The sequence below is a fragment of the Erythrolamprus reginae genome, chromosome 3, assembly GCF_031021105.1.
Source record: "Erythrolamprus reginae isolate rEryReg1 chromosome 3, rEryReg1.hap1, whole genome shotgun sequence".
In the NCBI taxonomy this organism is placed as follows: Eukaryota; Metazoa; Chordata; class Lepidosauria; order Squamata; family Dipsadidae; genus Erythrolamprus; species Erythrolamprus reginae.
Window position 1 is genome coordinate 28,839,514 of NC_091952.1, and position 15,503 is coordinate 28,855,016.

The 15,503-nt window shown below is 45.9% G+C and overlaps 1 protein-coding gene across 7 annotated transcripts in view; it reads left to right on the forward strand.

Moving 5' to 3' along the window:
• The window catches only part of ZMYND8 (zinc finger MYND-type containing 8), a 129,334-nt gene that overhangs the window by 44,328 nt on the left and 69,503 nt on the right, over positions 1-15,503 (forward strand). For all 7 annotated transcript variants that reach the window (XM_070744668.1, XM_070744665.1, XM_070744669.1 and 4 more), the window contains one exon: positions 12,002-12,072. In XM_070744668.1, the coding sequence (XP_070600769.1) occupies positions 12,002-12,072 (71 nt within the window). The remainder of the gene's footprint in view (positions 1-12,001; positions 12,073-15,503) is intronic.

The window sequence follows — 15,503 nt, forward strand, 5'->3', positions numbered from 1 at the left end:
CTCCGTACTGAAGGAGCGGGTCCAGCAGTCACATGGGTTGCTCATGTCCAATCCGGTGGAACTGAGCCTAGTATTAAAAAAGCTTGCCGGATCCGCCCCTTCCCCAGAATTCGCTCAGTTCGCATATCCTGCGGTTGTATTGTGATAGCTCGTTCAACATTCTAACACCTTCCCTTCGATCTTTCCTTCAAAAAAGTAGTAAGATTTATTGTCTTTATTTATTACTTGCACTAATTGCGCCAGCCGTTTTAAAGAAAAAAAGAAAAGAAGCGGCTCGGCTTTTTTCCTTGGGAGAAGTTGCGGTTTCGTTTCCCCCCGGCGGTTTTGCCGGTTACGATTCCTGCGGCCGCTCGTGGATTCTTCTAATCCCTTGGCCTGGAGGTCCCGGTGCAAGTATTTATCCATTGAATTATTGATTATATAATATTAAGGGCTTATAAAATACCTCCTGCGGAGTGAGACGCCTTCTAGTCTCCTGGACTTAGTCGATCGCTTTTCCCTTAAGAATTTCTACGGAGCGATTTTTTCGGCGCGAAGGCCTTCGCGCCCTTTTTTTAAAAATCTAGGCCTCTCGTGTTGGCCTTCTGCCAGCCGCGTAGGCCTCAGTCCACCGCGTGGATCCGGGAGCGGGCCTTGGGGGTCCCAGGCTAAATTCTCCACCGGCTAAGCCTCCAACCAGAGTGCCTTGGTTTTACTTAATTACAAAGTTTAGGGAGGCTGGCCCCGCTGGATTTGGGGGCACGAACTCTGGGTTTGCCCAGATTGTCCTCACGTTTCAGCAGCTTCGAGGCCTCGAAGCAGGATCCATTCCTCTTGGGAAGTCCTTGAAATCTTCTCCTTATATTTCAGTTATTGGCTCAGCCTTGTCTTCTGTTAATTGTCAGACTATGGCTACTTTTCCCAAGAGAGGCACAACTAAAGGTCCCAGAGAGGCCAGGCCTACAGGCGATGAAATTACTAGTATCCCCCAGGCCTCTTCCTCCTCTTCTCCAGGGGCCCGCCCCTCGACCAAGGTCACCAGGGCCGAGAAGAGAAGGGACCTAGCCCTACAAAAAATTCATGACAAATCAGCCAAACGTTTGAAAGTGCAGGCCCAAGTAATCAGTAGTCAAGACCCACCAGAGGCCTCTAGTCTGCCTCCCTCTGGGGTCCCTGTGTTATCTCTGGATGAGCCAAACCTAGACAGACCCCAACCTAACCTATGGGGCATAGGTCCAGAGGAACCAGATATTATTGAAGATTCCCCCCAGCCAGGATCCTCCCAGGCCTTTAGGAATTCTTCTGCCATTTCTGCTGATATTTCCAGTTTACCTCCTGAGTTCCAATCTATTTTTGCTGTGTTGTCCAAAGCCATTGATGCCAAACTCTCTACCATCAATGAGCTTCCCTTACCTCTTCCTCCTTCTCGTTCCTCCCGCCCCTTGGGTTCTTCCCCAGCGGTTAGAGCTCCTATTCAGGATGATTCAGAATCCTCCCAGGATGAATATGAGGATGTAGAGGAGGATGAAGACCCTTTTCAGGGATTATCAGAGGATGAGGAATCCCAAATAAAGGTCCCTCCTCCAATTACTATTTTTCCTTCTCAACTATTCAAATCTCTCCTCCTCAAAGCTAGAATTTCTACGGGATTAGCGGCCCAGGAGAAACAAGCCTCCACTTCCACTGATCCCCCGGAGGAGAATCTACCTTACTTCACAGAGGAACAGGAGGATAACGAGGTAATTCCTATGCCTAAATTGTTTAAAGATGCCTTACTCAAACAGTGGGATTTTCCAGCCTCTGGCCTTAATCCCTCTACCAAGGACAGAAAGTTGTATAAACTCTCCTCTTCCTATGAAGAGCTTCTATCCTTTCCCAAACCAGATGAACCTGTCAAGATTCTTCACTCGGCAGCGGCTGTGCCAGGCGAGGCGGAGGAAGTCCTCCGCCCGGAGGACAAGCGCATCGAGCAAATGCTCAAAAGAGGATTCACCGCTGATTCCTGGGCTATTAAAAGTTCTGCAGCGGCCTCTTTCTTCTCCAGAGCCATGCTGCTGTGGCTTCGCCAACTTCAACAGCACATTCCTCCCGATGACTTGAGAGGTCAACAAGACTTCAACAAGGTCTTTGCAGCTGCCCAGTACGTGGCTGATGCCACCTTACAATCTACTAGATTTTCTGCTAAGTCTATTGCAGCTTCTACAACGGCAAGAAGACTCCTATGGATTCGCCCTTGGCAAGCGGGAGTTCGCCAAAAGTGGCAGTTATCCCAGGGCCCCTTAAAGCGCGACCTTCTCTTCGGTGATCTTCTGGATCCACTCCTCACGGAGACCTCGGACAAGAAGAAGGTTTTGGGTCCAACCACGAAAAAGGTTACCAAAACGCAGTCCTTTCGTCGCCCAGGGCGCCAGCAAGAGCAAGCGGCTTCCTATCAGAGATCTCCAGGTCAGTATTCCCCCCGCTTTCGTTCCCAAGGCAGGAACTCCAGGGGTAGAGGGTTTCGTTTCCAAAGGGGAGCCTCCTCTAACAGGGCTTCAAAAAAACCTAGATGGTAATCTTACCTCCATTCCCATAGGGGGTCGCCTGGCTCATTTCGCCTCTAATTGGCGTCTCACCTCCAAGGACCCTTGGGTCATTGACACTATTCAATCAGGCCTTCTTTTAGAATTTATTTCTCCTCCCCCAAAACGTTTTATTTCCTGCCCTTCTCCCAGGTCATCCTCAGATTGTAACCGTATGGAGGAGGCCATTTCTCATCTATTGTCCATCAGAGCCATTCAACCGGTCCCTTCCGGTCAGAGGGGCCTAGGTTTTTATTCCATCCTATTTATGGTTCCAAAGTCCTCCGGAGGTTGGAGAGCCATTTTGGATTTAAAGAAACTAAACCTATTCATCAAATATAGGAAGTTTAAGATGCACTCCTTGTCTTCTATTTTGGCCGCCATTCACTCGGGAGATTTCATGGTCTCCTTAGACCTCACTGAGGCCTACCTTCACATTCCTATAGCCAAGTGCCACAGAAAATTTTTACGTTTTTCTTTTCAAGGCAGGCATTTCCAGTATAGGGCGATGCCATTTGGCCTCTCCTCGGCCCCTCGGGTCTTTACAAAGCTCTTGGGGTCCCTGGCGGCCTATATCCGGGCGTCTCCCATCCACATTTTATGTTATCTTGATGATATTTTAATTCATGGGAACTCCCTAGAGAGAGTGAAAACAGACCTTTCTGTCACCATGTCAGTCCTCCAGGACCATGGATTTTCCATCAACTTTGATAAAAGCCACCTCCAACCTTCCACTTCCATTTCTCACCTGGGATCTATTATTGATTCAAAATCCTCCCAGGTCTTTCTCTCTCCTGAGAGAAAACTCAGTATAGTGGAGTTAATTTCTAACATTTTATCTAATCCTTCAGTATCCATAGTTACTCTATCTTCCCTTTTGGGGAAGATGGTGTCATGCATAGGCATCATTCCCTGGGCTCGCCTTCATGCTAGGGAACTCCAGTGGCTACTGTTGCCTTTTCAGAGATCGGGGCACAGCAACTCAAATCGACGCATTGTCATCCCACTGAGTGTTCGCAGATCCTTCAAGTGGTGGAAGTCTCCAGCCATGGACAGAGGATCCCCGTTCAGGTGCCCGGATCAATTTGTCATCACCACAGATGCCAGTCTATCGGGATGGGGCGCCCACGCCCAGGGGATGATAGCCCAGGGCACGTGGTCCCCGGAGGAAGCTTCCAGGCCCATCAATTGGCTAGAGTTAAGAGCCGTTTCCCTGGCTCTGAAGCATTTCTCTCCTCGCATTCCCAACCGGCACGTTCTCATTCTCACCGACAACATTGCCACAAAAAGCCATATCTGCAGACAGGGGGGCACGAGATCCAAGGCTCTCATGAGGGAGGCCCTCAAGTTGGGTCTTTGGGCGGAAAAACATCTCCTGTCGCTCCTAGCCGATCACATCTCGGGGAGTCTCAACGTCCAGGCGGATTGGCTATCCCGAGCAACGATAGACCCAGGAGAGTGGAACCTTCACCAAGACCTGTTCCATCAAATCACCCTCAGATTCGGCCTACCAGTCCTGGATCTCTTCGCGACCAATGCGAACGCCCAGCTCCCTCGCTTCTATTCCAGATTTCCATCCCCGGGAGCGGAAGCAATCAATGCCCTCCGGAGTCCATGGCCTCCAGGCCTACTCTACGCATTTCCTCCAATTCCAATCCTCCCGGACGTGATTCACAAGGTCCTCACCGAGAGGGCCCGAGTAATCTTGATCGCCCCTCATTGGCCCCGCCGGCCCTGGTTCGCAGATCTCCAACAGCTGTCCGTCCAGGACCCTTGGCGACTCCCCGTTTCGGGGGATATGCTGCGGCAGGGGGCCTCTTTCCATCCAGACCCGGAGTGGTTCCACCTCACCGCCTGGCTGTTATCAGGAGAGATTTAGAACTGCGTGGTCATGACCCCGATTCAGTGGAGGTCATTCTAAAGGCCAGGAGGGGCTCGACCAATCGAATCTACGACCACACGTGGTCCAAGTTTCACCAGTGGTGCCTACAGGAAGGTTTCTCCCCTCTGTGCATCCCCATACACAGAATTATTTCCTTCCTCATGCAAGGATTCCATAAAGGACTTTCCACCAGCACCCTCCGGCGTCATCTGGCAGCCATTTCATCTGTCCTAGGGGGTCCCCGCAGACAGCCTCTCCGATCCTTCCCTGAAGTCCAGGAATTCCTCAAGGGCATAGCCAACCTCAGACCTTCCAAGGTCCACAGGTATCCATCCTGGGATTTGCCTCGGGTTCTACATTCCCTCACGCAGGCACCATACGAACCCCTAAAATCGGCGTCCCTCAGGTACCTATCCTTTAAGGTAGCCTTCTTGGTGGCTATTACCTCTGCCCGACGCATTTCGGAGCTAGCTGCCCTCTCAATCAGGCAGGACCTTTGCCAATTCCATCAGGATAAGGTAGTCTTGCGACTGGACCCCACCTTCTTACCCAAGGTCAGTTCCATGTTCCACAGATCTCAGGATATTGTACTACCTTCCTTCTGCCTCCAACGAGACCATCCCTTGGCAATTAGATGGCACACCCTGGATCTCACCAGAGCGCTGAGAATATATATCCAACGCACAGGACCCTTTCGGAGGTCAGAAGCACTTTTTGTAGCCTATCATCCCAGAGTCATGGGGGCCAAAGTGTCTTCATCAGTAATAGGCCGTTGGATCAGAGGGACTATATCTAAGGCCTACGAGTCGGCCTCCCTCTCAGTTCCAAGGAACATCACTGCGCATTCCACCAGGAGCGCAGCCACCTCGGCCGCTTGGGCGACTCAAGCCCCGTTGGAGGAGGTCTGCAAAGCAGCCACTTGGGCCTCGCCAAATTCCTTCATCAGGCACTACAAAATTGATTCTTACGCTTCAGCGGATGCTGCCTTCGGCAGAAGGGTACTCCAATCCGTTATCTCACATGATAGCAAGCTAATCCCACCCTAGGGACCATCTATTGGGTATGTCCCATGTGACTGCTGGACCCGCTCCTTCAGTACGGAGAATAGGCGTTGATTGCTTACCTGAACGCCTCTTCTCGTACGGTGAGCGGGTACAGCAGTCACTTCCCGCCCTTCTGTGTGTTCTCTTTACCTTTCTATATCTTTCTTCTTCTAACTATGAGAGTTGAACACTACAGAGCTTCACAACTGAGCCTAGTCTATGGATTCGCGAATTCTGGGGAAGGGGCGGATCCGGCAAGCTTTTTTAATACTAGGCTCAGTTCCACCGGATTGGACATGAGCAACCCATGTGACTGCTGTACCCGCTCACCGTACGAGAAGAGGCGTTCAGGTAAGCAATCAACGCCTATTCCACTCGCAGCCCGATGCAGCTGTTTCCGGCTGGGCCCCAAAGAAGGAAAACGGGAAAAAGGAGGCAGGGGCGGGGAGGTCCGGCAGTAGGAGTAAAGGGAGCCGCGGCCACCCCTGCCTCCCCACGGTGCCTCTGGCCAAACGCGCCCCTGGCTTCTCTGCCCTGCCCCATTGCCCGCCCGATCCGCCCACTCTCCTCCTCCTCCTCCGCCGCCTCCTGTCTTGGGGCGTGATCCGCCCCCTCTCCTTCGCTGCCGGAGAGAGAATGGAAGGCGCTGTTGTCTTCGCCTCCGCCCGCCGGCTCCCCTCGCCCTCCGAGACGTCCCCAGCGCCCGGCCACGCGCCGCCTCCTGTTAGCCCAGCCGACCTTTCCCTGCTGCCGTTTTCTGTTCATGGCGCAAAGCCACACAGTCCCGGACTCCCGGATCGCTCGCTTCTCCGGTCAGCAAAGCCATCTGCCCAGGAAAGCGCCGCGTCGCGCTTGCTGGCCGGAAAAGCGAGTGATCCGGGAGTCCGGGACTGTGTGGCTTTGCGCCATGAAGAGAAAACGGCAGCAGGGAAAGGTCAGCCGGGCTAACGGGAGGCAGCGCATGGCCGGGCGCTGGGAACGTCTGGGAGGGCGAGGAGGCTGATGGCTGCTGTTGCCTCTTAGCTGCAGAGCCGGCGGGCGGAGGCGAAGACAACGGCGCCCTCCATTCTCTCTCCAGCTCTCTCTCTCTCTTTCTTTTTCTCTCTGTTGCCGGCATGGTGAACGAGAGAGAAAGAGAGAGAGAGAAAAAGGAGGGGAGAGAGAATGAGAGAGAAAGAAAGCAAGAGAAAGAGAGGGAAAGAAAGCAAGAGAGAGAAAGAGAGGGGGGAAGGAGGGAGAGGGAAAGACATGGAGGGAGAGAAGGAGGGAGAGAGAAAGAGCAAAAAAGAGGAAGAAAGAAAGAGGGCTGGAGAGAGAGAAAGAAGGGAAGGAAGAGAGAGAAAGAGGGAGGGAGAAATAGAGTGAAATGGAGGAAGAGATTTTTTTTTGTCCAAACTTTTCTTTAGCCCTGCCCCCCGCCCCCCCTTCAGTGTTCCCCAGAATTTTGAAAATATTAATAATGTGCCGCGGCTCAAAAAAGGTTGGGAAACACTGCTCTGGAGGGTTCAGGGAAGCTTCCTGAAACCCCAGAGTGAAAAAAGCAGCACAATGGGCAAACCGGAAGTGCATTTCCAAACTTCTGGTTTGCCGGTAGTGCTGTTTTTTGGACTTTGGAGCTTCAGGAAGCTTCCCTGAACCCTCCAGAGTGCAAAAAAACCAGCACAATGGTAAACTGGGAGTGCATTTTCCAAACTTCTGGTTTGCCCATTTGGGTATTTTTTTCACATACGAGGTTTCAGTAAGGCCTGTGCGCATTGCGCATAGGGCAATGCGGGGTGTGCGCATGCATGGGGGGGAGGTGTTGGCATGCGCACAAATGCCAGCACACCCACACCCACCCTTTCGGCATGTGAACCAAAAAAGGTTCGTCATCACTGGAGTAGGGTCTTCTGCTTGGCTTGGCTGGACCAGGTGACCTACAAGATCCCTTTCAACTCTGCTAATCTGTTTTTTTTTTAGCTTCCAACTGACTGATCCTGAGTAGGGAATTCTGGGGTTTTATTTTAATTATTGAATGCAGCAAATTAGTTTTTATGACATGATTTTTAATACCTGCTAGGTGCTACTTTGGTATTTTTGATCACTTTACTGTGTAAACGTTTCTGTTCATGACATTTAGACAGCTTTATCAGGCACATAGACATTTTCCAATTACATTTTCTAATACTCGAGCTTCCTTAAACCTTCAATATCAATTAATACGATATTTCTAGTTCAGGGGTCGGCAACCCACGGCTCTGGAGCTCGTTCATCCCTCTACTGTGGCTCCCTGTGGCTTGAAATATGCATTACAGCCGCCAATATATGATACCCGTTGGCTCACTATTTATTGAGCCTTTTTATTCCTAGTAGGCCAACCATGGATCAATCCAAGAAAAGAAAAGTTTCAGAAGAACACAGAACATTTAATTCAACTTCATATACTAGTTCTGTGGCTGCTCAGGAACTAGTCAGGCACGGGGAGGGTTTTGTGGCTCCCAGTGTTTTCTTTTCTGTGGGAAACAGATCCAAATGGCTCTTTAAGGTTGAAGGTTGCCAATTCCTGTTATAGTTACTGTACTTCTTTTAAGTTTAAATGATCTGGAAAACAGGTTGCTAAAGGTTAAAATTTATTTGTTTGTTTTAGGTTTATTGGATTTAGGTTTATTGGATTTAGGTTTAGGTTTTTCAACTTAGATTTATAGATTTTTACACTGTAGATAGTGTAGATCAGTGTTTTTCAACCAGTGTGTCGTGGCACACTAGTGTGCCGTGAGACATAGTCAGGTGTGCCGTGAAACTCAGCTGACCCACTGGTTGGGCCGGAGGTGCCTGCCCCACCCCCATGTCCAGTGCAGCGCCAGCATATACGGCGTCCAGCAGCACGTCCAGCTGTCGCCGTCAGGGCTCCTGCTCGCAGTCAACTGCTCTGCCGCCACCCCTGGCTGCTGCCCAATGCCGCTGTTGCCGGCATGGTGTAACAAGAGAAAAAGAGAGAGAGAGAAAGAGAGAGAGAGGAAGAAAGAGAGAAAGAAAGAGAGATAGCAAGAGAGAAAGAGAAAGAGAGAAAGAGAGCAAGAGAGAGCAAGAGAGGGGGGAAGGAGGCAGAGAGAAAGACATAGAGGGAGGGAAGTAGGGAGAGAGAAAGAGAGCAAAAAAGAGAGGAAGGAACAGAGAGGAAGGAAGAGAGCAAAAAAGAGAGGAAGGAAGAGAGAAAGAAAGAGGGATGGAGAGAGAGAGATAGGAAGGAAGGAAGGAAGAGGTAGAAAGAGGGAGAGAGAAATAGAGCGAAAGGGAGGAAGAAAGAGATTTTTTTTGTCCAAACTTTTTTTTAGCCCCTCCCCCCCCCTCCGGCTCAATGTTTCCCAGGATTTTGAAAATATGAATAATGTGCCACGGCTCAAAAAAGGTTGGGAAACACTGGTGTAGATGAATAGATGACTCCAGATGATGGAGGAGAATAGAAGTTGTCTCTGTCTTCAAAAAAAAGTAAAGGTAAAGGAAGATCCAGCAAGTATAACAGAGCTGTTAGTCTGACATCAATACCTGTGAAGCTTCAAAACATAAGAAATCAGTCTGTAAGCACCATAAAAATTATTTGTTAATAACACAGCATGGGTTTGTAAAGAGAAATCTTGCCAATTCCAAAAATTCAGCAAAGTGTTTGAAAAAATATCTGATGACATACTGATTAGCAAGGTGCTGAAGTGTGGACTGGATAGAATGAGCGGAAAAATAACTGGCTCTGTAACAATACTCAAAGAGTGCTTCTCAAAGATCATAACTGAAAAATACTAATTGGCGTACTACAAGGAACAATTCTGGGTCCTCTATTGTTAAATATTTTCAGTAAGAGGCAGAGAGAATAATTTTCAGACTTGCAGAAGATCTAATTTGGGAAGAATAGCCAATACCCTAAACATATTTCAAAATGAACTTGATAATTTTGCAAGTAACAATGAAATTTAAGATATAGGTGCAATATTTGCTTAAGGATGCAACCAAAAAAATGCTCAGGTATAAGAAGAGGAAATCTGAGTTGACAAGTGTATCTGTGAAAACTTTAATTAAAACCAGCAATGTGATTGGGTCCAAGGAAATAAAGTTGTTGCTGTTATTGTCATTCAATTTTAAAGCCATCCGATTCCAGAACTAGACTGGGCAGCTTACATTTTAAAAATAACCAATAATCACAAAGCAGTCCATATACAAAAAAAAAGAGGTTTACAGAGGCTTCATGGCCATCCTATCCCACGACCTGGAAGAAGAGCTACATTTTAGACCTCTGGAACATCATCAGGATGAGAGCCACCTGAGTCTGATAGTTTTATGTTGTATCATGGAAACTGTAATTTTCATAGGAAATAACTATTCCATTATGCTAGGCTTTTGTTAGCCCTTATCTCAAATATCGTATCTTGTTTTTTATATAACATGTTTAAAAAGATTCAGAGAACTTGAAACAAGTTTGCAAAAGGCCAATGAAGATTATCAAGCAATTAGAAATTTAGTGTGAAACATGATTGAATGAGCCAAGTGCATTTAGCCTTCAAAAAGATAGATGTTTTGGGGGATAGGATAGCCATCAAATAGCTGAAAGGATGTCACAAAATAATGCACGACACACATAATTTAAGTCACAGGAAACTTAAGAAACCACAGAATCTTAAGTTATAGATTCTGATTGAATATTAGAAAAAGTTTTGTAACAGTAATAATTTGATACTAGCTAGCCAGCTGAGCGATTTACTTCCATACATTAAAACCTCTGCCTTAATTATTCGTCTCCCAGGATAATGTTGTAGAAGCCAATCTGAGTTGGTCACGCTGCCCAGAGGTTTAGTCACTTCCGGACTCACTCTGGAGCCCATCCTCAGAGAACTTCTTTCTACCAAAATGTATGCTTTGGGCTATTTTATGTGTTGTATTTATGTGGTGCCTGATTGTGTGATGCTTTTTAGTTGTTGATTGGATATTGATGGCTGACTATTAAGTCTTTGGCTATTGTTTTCTTATGCTTCTAGGAGTAGGCTAGCTCCTCACTACCTGATAAGCTGGTGGTGCATCTACCCCAAGTACTGCCCAAAAAGTTTAAACATTTTTGGGCAGTACTTTTGTGTCAATTTAATATTAAAAGTAGTGACAATAGAATGTTCAATGGTGTCCTTGGATTATATAAAAAGTTACCTAGAGTTTGGACTGAATATTCATTGATGTTCAAGATAGTAAATCTAAAAGCAGATTGTGAAAAGCTCCAAAAGATATCTTCTGATTTGGCAAATGTTTATCAGAATGGCAAATAGAGTTTAATATAAGCAAGTGTAAAACAATGTATGTTTGCACAAATTGGGCAAGCTTTAAGTATACACTAGTAGAATATGAATTTACTTTCTGCCTCATATTTTATATAACTCAACATGACATATAATGCTTCTTCCTTCTATTTTCCCATAATAATCCTGTGAAAAAATCTGGCTGAAATAGAATAACTATCCCAAAGTCACCCAGCCAGCCCTGGCATAGGCAACACTATCATTTCTCCGGAATCCTGGCCTTTTAAATGAACACATCCCTATAATCTAATTTTAGCTTCAATTTATACTCTACTATGCAATTTAATATTTATTTATTCATAGGAGATGGACCATTTACTGAAAATGTTATCAACACAATGATAGCATTGATCTTATCACCTCTCCTAGTAGCCAATATGTATCTTTTAAAAAGGGAAATTAGACAAGTTTATCAGGCTAACCATAATCCCTTAATATTGATAACTCTTTTCTCCCTTATAAACATATCCAGCATACGTTAAGTTTTTGGAAAGTGTGTGTGTTAATACATTCATTGTTTTTCTGTGTCTAGTTCAGAATTAACGAGAGCTTTTCTTTTTAAACATTTGTTTTTGTTTTATTGTGGAAAAAATTGTAAATTACAGACTTTCAATGAAAATGTTATGTCCAGAATTATAAATCATACATCACTGAAAGCAATAAAAGGAAATATGGATCATGATACAATATGTATTGTTTTGTCTCCTCCCAGAGATGCTCCTTTAAGAGGCAATTGGATTTTTTGGTTTTTTTTCTTTGAAGATGTTTCGATTCTCATCCAAGAAGATTCTTCAGTTCTGACTGGATAGTGGGGAATGAAAGAATTTATATTCCTTGCAGACAGCTGGTCATATGCATTCTTTCAGAGAGTTATTAAGGCCACTGGAGATTTTCCTGTGTCATCAGGGTCTCCTGAGTACTGATGATACATATAAACCTCCAAGTGGCTTTAACAACTCACTAAAAGAATGCAAATGACCAGCTGTCTGCAAGGAGTATAAATCCTTCCTTTCCCCACCATCCAGTCACAGCTGAAGAAGCTTCTTGGATGACAAATGGTCTTCAAAGAAAAAAACCAGAAAGTCTAGTTGCTTCTTGTAAAAGTATCTTTACCCATGACCCGGATGACTGAGAATCTCCATAGACACGTTTTGTCTTCTCTTTCATTTTTAAAAGTTTAACAAATATAAATATGTGAATATCAAAATCTCTCTATTCTTACAGCTTGGCTGAAGAAGAAATAAAAGCAGAGCAGGACGTAGTGGAAGGGATGGATATCTCCACTCGATCCAAAGGTGTGTAAAAACATATTCTAAGCATAAATTTTACCTAGTACTTAGAATAAAAACGGTTTTGTGCCTGTTTCTTAACAACCATTCAGCTAATAATTCTTTTATTCCCTGAGGCTTTTGATGCCAATAAAAATCTATGAGTACTGCTTCTATATACATAGATACATTTTCCCTTTGCTGGTGTACATAATTCAGTCTGAATATGTAATTAACTTATTTTGTATTTTATTTTACTGAAATTTAATAAGGCAAATTTGGAGAACCATGATAGCATAGTGGTTAGAATGCAGTATTAGCTAATACTGCCCACAGCCCGGCTCAAGGTTGACTCAGACCCATCTCTCTGAGGTCAGTAAAATGAGGACCCAGATTGTTGGGGACAGTATGCTGACATTTATAAACCGCTCAGAGAATGTGATAAAGCACTATGGAGTGGTATACCTAAGTGCTATTTCTATTGCTGTATTTTTCGAAGCTTTATTTTCCTTATACAGTGGAACCCCGACATAAGAGCTGCTCTACTTAAGAGCAACTCGAGATAAGAGCTGGGAGGGGAGAGATATTTTTGTTCTACTTACAAGCCCAAATTCGAGATACAAGCGCCAAGGAGCTGTCTCCTGAAGCCAAACGCTAACTTCCGCGTTCGGCTTCAGGAGACAGCTGCGAAGCGGCGCGCGTGTTTTAAAAGGTTGCAGCCGGCCTGGGGGGCTCGGGGGGGTGCTTGCAGCTTTCTTTCTTGCTCTTTTTCTTTCTCTCTTTTACCTTCCCTTCCTCTATTTCTTCTTTTCTTTCTCCTTCCCACCTTCTTCCCTCCCTCCCTCCCTTCACTCATTCCTCTCTTACTCTCCCCTTTCATAAGTTTCCTTGCTTCCTTCCTCTGTTCCTGTCCCTTCCCTCTTTCTTTCTTTCTTTCTTTCTTTCTTGCTCTTTTTCTTTCTCTCTTTTACCTTCCCTTCCTCTATTTCTTCTTTTCTTTCTCCTTCCCACCTTCTTCCCTCCCTCCCTCCCTTCACTCATTCCTCTCTTACTCTCCCCTTTCATAAGTTTCCTTGCTTCCTTCCTCTGTTCCTGTCCCTTCCCTCTTTCCTTCCTTCCTTCCCACCCTCCGTCCATTCATTCACCCATTCCTCTCTTGATCGCTTAAAGCCGGTCCCTGGTGCAAAAAGGGTTGGGGACCTCTGTCCTACAGGATTGGGTGGCAGAGAAGTTGAACATATGTAAATTTAAAAGTTTAAGAAAGTTTACAAGTTAAGTGAAAGAAACTTCATTATTCATTTATATGTACATGTACATTTCTTCATTAAAAACATGTCTTTCTGCATAATTTAGACTAACTTTGTGAGTTTTTTGAGGGCTGGAACCAATTAAAATTATTTACATTAATTCCTATGGGGAAAAGTCGTTCGAGATAAGAGCTGCTCGACTTAAGAGCCCAGGTCCGGAACGAATTAAACTCGTATCTCGAGGTACCACTGTACAGTACTCAATAAACACACATACATACACACACACTGATATTACCATCACCAGATAACCATATATTTTGTTTTTGTGTCTGAGAGGCATTTAATAATAATAATAATTTATTAGATTTGTATGCCGCCCCTCTCCGGAGACTCAGAGCGGCTGACAACAGTGATAAATAATGTAACAAATCCAATACTTAAAAAGACATATTATTAAAAATAACCATACAACTCAGTCATACCATACATAAACCATGTTAGCCTGGGGATACCTCAATTACCCCATGCCTGGCGACATAGGTGGGTTTTCAGTAATTTATGAAAGGCAAGGAGGGTGGGGGCAGTTCTAATCTCTGGGGGGGGGAGTTGATTCCAGAGGGCCGGGGCCACCACAGAGAAGGCTCTTCCCCTGAGGCCAGCCAGACAACATTGTTTAGTCAATGGGACCTGGAGAAGGCCAACTCTGTGGGACCTTATTGGCCGCTGGGATTCATGCAGCAGAAGATATACCCAAAGGTATTCTGGTCCGATGCCATGTAGGGCTTTATAGGTCATTACTAATACTTTGAATTGTGACCGGAAACTAATCGGCAGCCAATGCAGGCCGCAAAGTGTTGATGAGACGTGGGCGAATCTAGGAAGCCCCACAATTGCTCTCATGGCTGCATTCTGCACAATCAGAAGTTTCCGATCACTCTTCAGAGATAGCCCCATGTAGAGAGCATTGCAGTAGTGGAACCTCGAGGTGATGAGGGCATGAGTGACTGTGAGTAGTGACTCCATGTCCAAATAGGATTGCAACTGGTACACCAGGCGGACCTGTGCAAATGCCCTCCTCACCACAGCAAAGGTGGTGCTCAAATGTTAGCTGTGGATCGAGGAGGACGCCCAAGTTGCGAACCCTCTCTGAGGGGGTCAGTGATTCCCCCCTCCCAGGGTACTGGACGGACAGATGGAATTGTCCTTGGGGGGCAGAACCCACAGCCACTCCATCTTGTCTGGGTTGAGTTTGAGCCTGTTGACACCCATCCAGACCCTAACAGCCTTCAGGCACCGGTACATCACTTCCACTGCTTCACCGACTGGACATGGAGTGGAGGTGTATAACTGGATATCATCAGTATATTGATGATACCTCACCCCATGCCCTTGGATGATCCCACCCAGCGGTTTCATGTAGATGTTAAATAGTAAGGGGGAGAGGACCGACCCATGAGGCACCCTGCAAGGGAGAGACCTAGAAGTCGACCTCTTGCCTCCCACTAACACCAATTGCGACTGACTGGAGAGGTAGGAGAACCACTACAGAACAGTGCCTCCCATTCCCAAACCCTCCAGCTGGCGCAGAAGGATACCATGGTCGATGGTATTGAAAGCCGCTGAGAGGTCAAGAAGCACTAGGACAGAGGATAAACCCTTGTCCCGGGCCCGCCAGAGATCATCCATCAGCGTTACCAAAGCAGTTTCCATGCTGTAGCCAGGCTTGAATCCTGACTGCTGAGGGCCTAAAATCAATTTAATTGATTCATGTCTTCATTGAATTTGTATCTTCATTGAACTTTACGGAGTACTGTGTCATAACTTAAGAACCCTAAGAAAAGATACTTTGTGTATCTTATTCAGCAGCATTGGAGCCAGCAAATGCTTCTACAAATTAAGGGTTAATTTGCAATACCATTCATCAATAAGGACATTGTTTTAAATGCTTTCTGAGTCAATCACACTTACAGCACCATCTATTGCAATATTATCAGTAGTAGTTTGGACTTTTGCAAATTCTTCTCTATTCATCCCTGAGACCAAGACTCTACTTAGGAATTACTTAAGGAAATGCAACACACTCAAAATTCAGACTTCACCTTTAACAGGGAGAAAAAGACCTTCATAAAAAGGATAAAGTACATCAGCTGACTGTACTGGCTCCATCTGCTGGCAAATTGGTTTTCTAACCATAGATAAATCATTGAT